At 40.5% G+C, this 11,779-nt stretch overlaps 1 protein-coding gene across 1 annotated transcript in view; it reads left to right on the top strand.

The window, feature by feature from the left end:
- The first annotated feature begins 273 nt into the window (after positions 1-273).
- The window catches only part of LOC103031091 (mitogen-activated protein kinase kinase kinase 11), a 48,227-nt gene continuing 36,721 nt past the window's right edge, over positions 274-11,779 (top strand). Inside the window, exon 1 of the mRNA XM_049472609.1 lies at positions 274-2,893. Coding sequence (XP_049328566.1) covers positions 2,149-2,893 — 745 coding nt within the window. The 5' untranslated portion in view covers positions 274-2,148. The remainder of the gene's footprint in view (positions 2,894-11,779) is intronic.

The raw sequence follows: 11,779 nt of genomic DNA, 5'->3' as shown, positions 1-11,779 counted from the left end.
CCTTATATATGTACTTTATTTTTCTCTATGAATAGAAAATGTAACGCAAGATTTCCAAATCAAATTCATGATTAAAACTAATGTAAGAGAGACCATAAAAACACAACTTTTTTTTTTTTTAAAGTTGGAGACCACGTGACCATCACTGCTCAGCAGCAGGTGCGCGCGCAGCGAGCGCTCGTCTCGAAGCAGCGCCTAGGGTTTGGAGCTGTGGTGCTCTAGTTAGGACGCGAGTGCGCGGATTGGACAGCGGCCAGAGTCAGAAAGCGAAACCCCACCCTCCGGACTGCGTACTGGCAGCAGCGGCGCAGAGCGGAGCGACTGTACGGAGCCCGGGGGGAGAGAGCGCGCGGAGCGGCGGGGCTACAGCGGCGGAGACACACGGGACCACACACCTGTTTAAGGGCTGAGGAGGTGAAGAGCCGCGCGGAGCCGCGGAGAGAGAGCGGGGTGCGGACCACCTCTGTAAACAGGAGCGAAGTGGAGGAGGAAACTCTTCCTGTTCAGAAGAAGTCTGATCTGAGGAGTTCCAGCGCTGAGAGAGAGGAGATACAGAGAGAGACACTGTGAGTCTGAGGGTCTGTGAGGAATGGAGAGAAGTAAGACTGGGTTTTACTGCGTTTCACAGAGTTTTTAAACGTTTTTAAAAAATCCTGGTCTCTTATAAACTCTTTTTTCCTCTCTCTGGCCCCCTCTCTCTCTCTCTCTCTCTCTCTCTCTCTCTCTCTGGCGCGCTCCTTTCCTGCCATTCTTCTGCGCGCCTCTGCGCTTCCTGCTCGGACTGACCAGAGCACTGGACGACTAAAAATACTGACAAGTCAAAATGGACAACTAGCCACATGCTCCCCTGCTCCTCACCTTCATATTTATCCTGAAGATTTAGTTTTTGGATTTGTGGATATCCTTATACTCCTACCGTGTTGGACTTTGGACTCCATCAGTTTATCTTCTGTGAGATTTGAATGGTCAGCAGATCCTGGACCTGTTTTTTTGGTTCTGAAGTTATAAATATAAGGCTAAAGGATAAACAATAAACACCCTCTCTAAAGAGCTTCGATAAGGCCTCAAATATGAGCAAACTTTCTAGGGTAGTACGCTAAATCGTATTTTTATCAATATTGTTTTTATGAACTCCTTGAATAGCTCCTTGAAAATTGCACTACCTGCTTGCAGCAACAGAGGCTAGTGCTGTATGATAGTGTATTTTTAATTGTTATTCTGATACACATTTTTGAACCAGCTTCGATAAAGCCTTGAATATCAGCAGAATAAAAAAAATTGCATTACCTGCAGACTGCTATGTCTGTACGATAAATCGCTTTTTAAAGTTAATCACAATAAGAGATTTCACGATAAACACCTGAGGCAAACAAACAAAAGAGCTGCGATAACTACTTAAATAACCCTGAATTGCATTGCTTGCTTGCAGCAACAGAGGACTGTACGATAAATCATATTTTCTTCATTATCGCAATATGAGTTTTTAGAGTAAAGGGCTGTGATAACTTTTTAAATAACAGCAAACCCAAAATGCTTTATCTTTGTGCGGCACAAGAGGGAGTTCTTCCTGTTACAGGCTAGTATGATAAATTAGATTTTTAGCATTATCGTGATATGAGAGATAAGGTTTATCGTAAGAGGCCCGATTGCAGCCAAGCCAAGTGCCAGAAACTAGTTTAATGGGATACACAACGGTGTTATCACACATTGTGTTTTTTGTCTATATTGGGCTTCCGTATGTTCCTCCATTCCTCTCCATGTTCTTTCAGCTCTGTAAGAAGCAGAAGCTGAAGTGAGCTCAAGTACGTAAGTGCATGGAGACCAGTTGGTGTCCAGGTTCCAGGTTCTCCCACACACAACCCATTCTTTGGTTAACTTTCTTTTGGCCTAAAGCCTGACTAAAGCCTGCCCCAAACTTCCATGGAGCCGTAGGCCTGTGATATCCATGTCCACAGTTGTTGGGGTGTCATTGTGGAGTGCTCTGGCTGGCGATGGCTGTGTGACCTTGCACTGCTTGTGCTTGAAGCTGGATGCAGAAGGCCCTCATGAACCTTCCAGAGGGGTCGCATCGGGAGAGAGGCGACGGGAAGTACACAGTTCGACAAATCAAGTCGCCATTTAAACCACGTTGTGCACAGAGAACCACACATGGAGCCGCTGAAGAGCATATTTACCCGCGGCCCTCTGGTGCCCTGGAAAAGCCTGCAGGACTCTCAAAAAGGGAGCTTCAGCAACCCGGTGTGGACCGCTTTGTTCGATTATGAAGCATCAGGAAAGGATGAGCTGACCCTGCGCAAGGGAGATGTTGTGGAGGTCCTGTCTTTGGACTCTGAGGTGTCTGGAGACGAGGGCTGGTGGGCGGGCAAGGTGAACAACAAGGTGGGCATCTTCCCCTCCAATTATGTCTCGCTCAAGCCCAGTGGCTATGGTAAACTGCCCCCTAGTGTGGGCGACGTGGCCCACGAGCTACAGTTTGAGCCTGAGGTGGTGGATTTTCGGGAGTTGAGCCTAGAGGAGGTCATAGGGGTTGGAGGCTTTGGGAAAGTGTACCGGGGCACCTGGAGAGGCGGGCTGGTGGCCGTCAAGGCAGCTCGGCAGGATCCGGATGAGGATATTAGTGTGACTGCGCAGAATGTGCGCAACGAAGCAAGACTCTTCGCCATGCTTACGCATCCCAACATCATCGCCCTCAAAGGGGTGTGCCTGCAGGAGCCCAACCTGTGCCTCATCATGGAGTACGCTTCCGGTGGGCCGCTGAGCCGGGCCCTGGCCGGCAGACGCATCCCGCCGCACGTCCTGGTGAACTGGGCCGTGCAGATCGCTCGAGGGATGCTGTACCTGCACAATGAGGCCATAGTACCTGTCATCCACCGTGACCTCAAATCAAACAACAGTAAGTAACCCACATTGCAAGCTATTGTCTGTGTATTGTTACTGTGATATTGGGCTTTGTGATGCACTCTATAGGGGGATCTTCAAGTTCTTAAATGTAGTTCAAGCGATAGGTGTAAACCATTACATTCACACTCATTCACAGAGTCAGAGTTGGTGTGAAATGGTTAATCGTAGAGATACTCACTTTGATTTCCTTACAGTGGTGCTAAAGGTAGCCAAATCTGGAAAAATACATCTTAATAGAGAACTATTTAGCCTTACAACACCCTGCAATAGTTCAGCCACTATGAACAGTTTAGGCCAAAAACTTTTCAGTACTATGGGAACTTAATGCCTCAGGCACCAGGCACAATATTCATGACTTTTTGTGCAATAACTTTGTGAGAGAGCTTTTCAGGGCATTAAACTTTTCAGACACTGACAATATGCAGAACAATAACTCCATGCATGTACCCTTCCATCCAATAATAGATTGCACACTTTGGGCCTAAATCTTCACAGAACAATGGTATTAGTAAAAAAAAAAAAATCAAAAAGTAATCTTATAAGGGTCTGTCTACAAAAAATTTATACCATCTGTGGCCTCATGCAATCAAATCTACTGTCAGCCAATTTGCAAGTAGCATTTAGCCACGCAGTTTAGTTGATGCAACTTTAGTTATGCATTTTGGGAAATAATGGTATTTTGTTATTGATTAATACTAGATACTGTGTCATTCTGTAGTTGTTGCAGAATAATTCATAGTTGTTACTGATATGTTCATGTTAATTGCTAAGTAATTACAAAATTTGGTGAATGATTCATAGTACTTAATAATAAATAGTAAATAATTCATAGTGTATACTAAAAACCTCTTAATAGATGATAAATGATTCATAGAAGATACTGAAGATACTAAATAATTTATAATAGATACTAAACAACTGAAAGTACATGCTAAATAACTCATACTGGGTGCTAAATAATTCATAGTAGATACTGAAGAATGTATTGTCAGTACTGAATAATTCATAGTGGATACCAAACATAAACCAAAGGAGTCATATAAATATATACAAATATGTATGTCATACATGTATATTTAGATAGTCAACAGTTCTTCAATGGACAAAAAAAGCTTTTTAGTATGTGTTCTGATTTTTTTTTTGGTTTTTTTTTTAAGAGTATGTTGCTACTTCCTGCTTACCTGTACCAGCCAATCAGAGATGTCGGTTGTTTAGCTCAGGTGTGCTTGAGCTGAGAGATAATGTGAGAATGTTGATGATCGCTGCTTCCCTAAGGGGTTGGTTGACTGGGAAAACAGTGGCTTAACTGTTCCTGAATTTCCCCCGGAATCATGTGTGCTAACCTGCGTTACACACTGAACAGTCCAGCTGTTCAGGTCTGAAAACACGCCGTTCACGTCTTCCACTCCACCAAAAAAACATGGTCTAATTATGACAGGTTGGTTGCCAACACAAACACATATGTTGTAGTAATGCGATTATTCACACTCCTCTGAGAAAATAGGAAACCATTCATTCAGCCGGCTGTTGGGTAAGGTTTGACGTGAGCGTGCTATCAGCTCCGGCTCCCTCTCCCTGACTGTGGTGTGCTTGAGGTCTGTCATAAAACCTCAGTTTTAAGTAATCGGAGAGGTAATTGTGTGGGAATATACTCTTTGCTCTGGAGAGCCACAGGCAAGGTCATGTGACTTGTCTTGGCCCAAATATCCAATTGAATGCGTGTTTGCTTGCAGTCTTTTCTGAGAAGGTTGTGAAACGGTGTGCAATCGCTGATAAGCCAAGCAAAGGTCAGAATAAATTACATTTTTTAATAGAAATGTAAATTGACCCAGCAGGACTACGCTTTGAAGCAGGATTTCGGCAACACTGGCAACCGAATGGCCAGTACAGAATGTGTATGTGGAATATAGGCTACTGACTGGTGTTCTTCATATAGCAGAACAAGAAGGCAGAAGATATTAGCTTTAAAAAAAGAGGAAAGAAAGAAATGATTGATTGTTTTTGATCTGTCTGTTTTGAGTTTTTAGTGGTCTTATTAGTGGTCTTAAACATTAAACTCTTTATGACATTAAATGTGAAAGTTCTGACACAATAAAACTAACACTGTCTCGTGATATTGTGGAATTCTTGAAAGCAGTCACTTTAGTTTTGTGGTGGATTTTTGTTGTTAAATTACTTTATTTCTATTTTTTTATTTTATTTTGTTACACTATTATTATTTATACAAAACATTACTGTTTATGAAATAGACAAATATTTTAAGATTTTTATGGTTTCCACTGAATGTGTAAGTAAGTACACATCAAGTAGTAATAATATTTTTTGTATGCAGTTATATACTTTCGCAATTCTTTAAAAAACAAACAAAACAAGTTTAATTGTTATATCTGATTGTTGCTGTTAGGATAAAATCACAATAGTTCATTCATCTAGTTAATCAGGTCTAAATATGGTCCTTCCTAAAGAAACATGAAGCAGATCAGGGTTGTGTCATGCTTATGCTACTTACTGTACAGTCCCACAGGAAGAAACACACACACACAGCTAAACATCACACCACATAGTGTGTGTGTGTGTGTGTGTGTGTGTACGCTCGGCTATTTTAGGACAGTTTTGGTACAGGAATTTCTGCTGAGATCAGAACAAGACCCATACTCATTCATACTGATATGCAATCATATTTCCTCATAGTAGTAGTAACAATAATAATAATAATAATAATAATAATAATAATAATAATAATAGTACCTTAAGAGTTCTGGTTTCCAGAATGAGCTAAATGAGGGTATAATTTTACAGAATATTTATACAATAAGTAATAAAGATGTGTATCAGATCTGGTAGTGATGTTGGGTAGAGGGTTAATCTCAGTGTGTGGTGGTCCACCCACGGAAACTATAACCACATGCACGCTTCCTTGCTTGAACGGTTTTTGAATTGAAACATTTCTGAGGCTTTGCGTGTTTTCTTGTGTTTTCTTTTTTTTTCTCTCACTCTCTGTCTCTATTTCTCTTTTCAGTACCTCACCTCATTTTCTCTCCGCTCTCAATGTCATGCACACAGACATTTCTCTAAAACTTTGTGCTGTTTTTTGCTCTGGTGTTGTTGTTGTTGTTATTGCTCCAGCGTCCTGGCCCCCAGCTTCAATTTTGCTCAGGCGACACATCCGGCCTTCTCTTTCCTCCTGTTATCGTGACTGTTTGTTAGTTTTCTCACCTCTTTCTTCATTCTTTCATCCATACAGTATAATGACGTCTATCAAGGGGTGAGATCCACATTTTAGGCAACAAGCGAACAGTTCTTGCTGTAGGTAAACAGTTCTTGATGGTAATGTTTTGGAGGCAGAAAAAATGGGCTAGAATTTGAACTCTTTGTGGTGGCCAAGGACATAATTGTGATGGCTAGACAACTGGGTCAAAAAATGATCTTTAAAACATCAGGCAGGGTATTACTGCGATTCAGTGATCTGTAAGTGTAACAGTACCTACCAAAAGTGGTTCAAGGAAAGACAGTAAGTGCACCTAGATAACAGGGTCATGCATGCCTAATTCTGCTCAATGATATTATCCAGAGTCATCTAATGTTTGTACCCTTCACACTACATTTTTTACAACTTTTTATAACTTGTAAATGGGAAACCAAGACCAGACACACCTTTTCTTTCAACATAAATAGCCATTAGAAATAAGCAATATTATGTTTGTGTACTAATTTGCAATGAAAACATTCAGAAGACAAGGAAAACAATATGAACTAGATTAGGCTGCTGTATAACCCCCAACAATTTTTACGCTCTCATTGGCCATTGCTAGTCGCTGTACCATCCTACAGTCACAATGTTTTTTTAACTAGCAGGTTTAGAGTCTATATATTAAACCTGCTCATTCACAAATCAACACGAACTGAAACACTCCTTATAACGATAACGGGAGGAGCTAAACTGCTGTAGGAAGAAATGTGTGGATATATTCAAGTATTGTGTTTATTGTGACATCGCATTGGGCTGTATTTGAAGCTTAGTTACCATGTGTGACTTTAGGGTGGTGAGAAACTCCACCTCCGGCTGTGTCTTGCAGTCTTTTTGGCTGTGGCCAATAGGTCCATGTGTTAAATCTGCTAGGTACTTTTTGTTGAGTATCATGCTAAGCATCCTCTATCACTTGTTGAGGGCTCGTCTTTGACGCTCAGACAAAGCACTCAAGTGGTTGAAATGCGATCGCTAACTTACCTTTAAATGCATGACAAATTTGAAGTCAATGGCTTGAAAATTGGAGCTTCACCTTCAGAGGATTTGGTTTAGAGTCTAGATGTCTCAGTTTTATTAATGCACACACTTTTATCAAGCTTTGTGTTGCTTGTTTTGTTTGGTTGCTGTTGTAGTTTCCTCATTGCTCTCCCCCTGGCTTTAAATGAACTCAGTCGACACGTCCGGCCTTCTCTCTTTCCTTGTGTCATCGTGACTGTGTGTTTTTCTTGTCTCTTTCTCCATCCTTTCATCCATCCATTATTCATCTGCCTTTTCCTTCTTACACCTTTCGCCAAGCCTCCCTTCATTCTTTATTGTGTTCCCACGCATGTCCCATGCTCGGCACGCCGGCCTGGAAAACACCTCAGTTGCGTAAAAGCAAACTCTTTTTTAATACAGGCTTTTTCTGTACACCAGAATACAATCCACTCACTGTACTGTGTGATATTATCTCTCTCTGCCTCTCTCTCTCACTCTTGCTCCCTCACTCGCTCGCTCCCTCCCGCTGCCTCTTGTTTTTTAATTCTTTCCAAACTCCTTTGTCTCGGACGTGTCCTTACTTGTCTCTTGAGTTCTGGCATGCAGAGTTCAGTATCCTGTGTTTTTCTTTCTTGTGTTGTTCTTTTTTTTCTTTCCCTTTTTTAACTCAGAAAGTCTCGTCCCATTCCCAAAAGCAGTGGAGGGAGAGGGAGGAAGAGAGAGAGAGGGCAGGGTGTCGTAGAGGACACTGCATTTCAGTGCTGAGTGTGAAGTGTGCTAAGGGGTCAAGTGAAGTGTGGAAAGCTAGGAAGAGAGTGAGTTATTTGGAACAAAGCCAAGCAAATGGAAACGCCAATCGCAATAAACACATGACGTCTTAAAAGTGTCACATCTCGACTGTTTGTTTATCAGACATTTATTAGACAGGAACTAGTATTGGGTCCCATGACTTTTGCTATGTCCTGAAGCTGAAGGATGCTTCTTTAGTGTGCTTGTCTGTTCGCATAAATAGTTCTGACCAGATGCTGCCGGTCATGATCATTACCACCCTCTATCTGATATCCACAGTGTTTGGTAATGCCTTCTTTAACGTATTCCTACAGTGTCACAACTAAAGTTATTTAGCACCCACTATCAGTCCTTACTCAAACTCTTAATAATTAATGCAGCTTTGGCCAGTGTTTAACATCACTCACAAGATACTCTACCATGCCATTGCCTAAAGGAAAAAGGAACACGCATATTAGGTGAACTGGCTATGCGAGATTGGCACTAGATAGGTTAAAAAGCTGGTCACTGAAGTTTACCAGCATAGTGCGTGTTTTTGATCATATGCGATGTGACTTTGGTCATCCTGGTCAACAAGTTTGATCATGGTGGTATGCTTGTATGCTTGCCAGGCCAGGGAATCCAACCTCAGTTTGCCACAGTGAGGGATAAGGTTATCCACAATGCTACTCCAACCTCACCAACCAGTGATCAGTGCAGATGTATACTGATGATGAGGAAATGTCCTAATTCAGTTGTGCTTCTAATGCTACCTAAAGTTAAAAACTAGACCCTCCCTGTAAAGCGCTAAACTATTGAGGAAGTAGGAACCACAGTCGTGGTTATCATTCGTTATAGTGGTTTTCGCAGGCTAGTTACTTGCTGTTTTAAACACGGATGTTGTTTGTTGCTAGGTTACAGATTACAACTATAGGTTGGAGATGCTAACCCTCATATGATGCCCCTCAGCCAATCACACAGCACAGAAATGTATAGTAGACACATTAATATGACAGTGACAAACAGCTAGCACTAGATTAAAGTAGAATAAAGGCTGATTTGAGAGTCTTGGTATCACTAGTTTCACATGTCTCTCTAGTGAACTCCATGTATAGTATTTAGTGGTGTTTGTGTTGGGGTTTATGACATCACAACAACATTGAATTCAATATTCCCATATATGAATGTTTAAGCTGAGGAGTAATTGATATATTTAACTTTATCAGAAATGTAATACACTTGGTATAATAGTATATAATAATTAATATAATAACTATATAAAATAAAATAATATATCATAATAAATAATATTTTTTACCAATACATTTTTCCACCAATGCAAAATGTAATAAAAATGATGAATTAATTGTTTTTGTGGATCATTTGTAATATTATATTATTGAGATTTGATTACATTTTTCGTCTGGTTGATAACGTGCAATACAATATTTTATTATTAGAATTTGTAAAATCCTTATTGTTGGGCATTTGGAAATATTTATTTTATTGTTTGGAAATAACATTTTGATAAATGTATTACTTTTTTCCTTTTGGTTGATTATTTGCTTATTACAGTTTTGGATTGGATTGAATTTATTACAGTTTTCAGTTGATCTTATTGTATTAATGTTTTAATACATTTTGAATGAGTTAAGGGTAATGCATTAGGAACTATCAAATACCATAACAGGCTAGTTTGTCTGATTGTGTGTGTCTTTTTGATAGGTATGTAATACTGGACAACCAATCAGGACAGATGTGTTTTACACAAAACTCTCTTAAAGGCACAGTAGCAAAAACAGCTTTGGATTATGAGTGTGGGACCTTTTAAAGGATGAAGGATTCAGACAGGAAATTAAGAGGATTAAAGATTTTGTACTGTGTGTGTGTGTGTGTGTGTGTGTGTAAAATTATTAAAAATATTAATATTATTATTTACCTACCATTAATCATGTCCCCTGCTTAGGTGTTCAGGATACGTTGTTTGATCAGATTCAGGCCAATTTAGAGTGTGCGCATGTGTGCATGCGTGCGTGCGTGTGTGCGTGCACTTGAATAGTTGGACTATCGGGATGCTGAGAAGGCAAGGCCTGCAGAAGTACGTCTAGTGATGGGAAAGTCTTGGAGTAAAGCCAGGGGCCATAACTGGAATTCCACTGGAAGCAAATACAGAAAGGAAGCTCTTTTAGCCCCACATACACACACACACATACAAACACACACACACACACACACCACTCTTTCCTTAGCCACACAAGTTGCCCATTTGCACTTATAAACTGAATGAAACGAGTATACTAGTATACTGACACACATGTAAACACACACACACACACCAGCTGCCTCACCCAGTTAAACAAATATTCATCCAGGCCCACACACACACACACACTCACTCACTCACTCACTGGTATAGCGGATAGGGGAAATCGTGGGAAAGTGCCAAGCTAAGCACTGTGTGTCAGTGGCCTCTCTCAAGAAGAGCCTCAGTTCAACCCAGGAGCAACTTAACTCTCTCTCTCTCTGTCTATCTGTCTTCATCTATCTCACTCTTTTTCTCACTCTCTTAGTTTTTCTATCTCTTTAGCACCTCTCTCTCTCTCTCTCTCTCTCTCTCTCTCTCTCTCTCTCGCTGTCTGTCTGTCTCTCTCTCTCTCTCTCTTATTTCTGTGTCTAATTATTTTTGGTCAGCTCATTTTCTGTCTCTCTGTCTCCCTCATGCCCTTTTTTCTTTTGCTCTTTCTCTTCCCCACTCTGCTTCTCACTGTACCTCTGTATCTCTCTCTTCCTTTTTGATCTTTTGCTTTCTTTTGCACTGTCTCGCTTGCCTTTTTTTTTGCAGTTTCTTTCTCTCACACTTGCTCTTCCTCTTTCTTTTTTTCTGTATCTCTTGCTCTTGTGCTGTGCTTTGCTCGCTCTCTCTCTCTCTCTCTCTCTCTCTCTCTTTTCCTTTCCCTCATTCCCTCGTAGCATCAGATATGAGCTTTTTTTCTTTCTCTTTTGTCCGTGGACTGTGATTGGTTGTTTTTAAACCCCTAGTAACTTTGGGCTGACTTTGGTCATCTAGAACATCTCTCACTATTATCGTATTTTCTCTGTTTCCCTCTGTTTTCTTTTTTGCTCTCTTCCACTATTTCTTTCTCTGTCTCTCTTTCTTCTCTTTCCTGCCTTTTCCCTGTATTATTTTATTCCTCTCTCTACAATTGTTTCTTGTCTTATCTCTCTCTATCTGCAGGTGTTCAGTGATAAGGTCTTTTATCACCCCTACAGCATGCTAAAATCGGGAAGGCTCACTTAATCATATTGTGTGTGTGTGTGTGTGTGTGTGTGTGTGTGTGTTTGTGTACAGTATGAGGAATTTTCCACCGCCTACACACTGCAACATTTTCACATTCTCCTAATTACCCTCATTACCTGCAGCACATTTAGAGGGCTGCATTATTTACTCCGGGTGTTCAGCTTTCAGTCACAATGTCTTTAAACCACTGAGACGCTCAGATACTTTCACACTGTGTATATGACCATTGCTCTTAAAGATATTGGTATGTTTTTGCCGTTATAGGTCTACTCTTTTTTTTTTTTCTCTGCATTTATCGTATTGTTTTATATGTCTTAGATCTTGTCTTCCCTTCTTGTCATCTACATTATTTGTCTCTTCTCTTTTACTTGTCTGATCTGTTTTCCTTTCTCTTCCAATTTCTCATTTCTCTTCTATTTTCTTCTCTTCTCTCCTCTTCTCTTTTCTTTTCTTCATCTGTTTGTTTGAGAGATATATAATACTATACATTATGCTTACAATGCATCTCTATCATTTGATATGCTGACAAAAACATAAGATAACCAGTGGTAAAATGTCAATATCTGTTTGCAATATTTTAACATATT

This window comes from Astyanax mexicanus, chromosome 25 (genome assembly GCF_023375975.1).
Source record: "Astyanax mexicanus isolate ESR-SI-001 chromosome 25, AstMex3_surface, whole genome shotgun sequence".
Taxonomy (NCBI): Eukaryota; Metazoa; Chordata; class Actinopteri; order Characiformes; family Acestrorhamphidae; genus Astyanax; species Astyanax mexicanus.
This window is presented reverse-complemented; position numbering and strand designations above follow the sequence as displayed.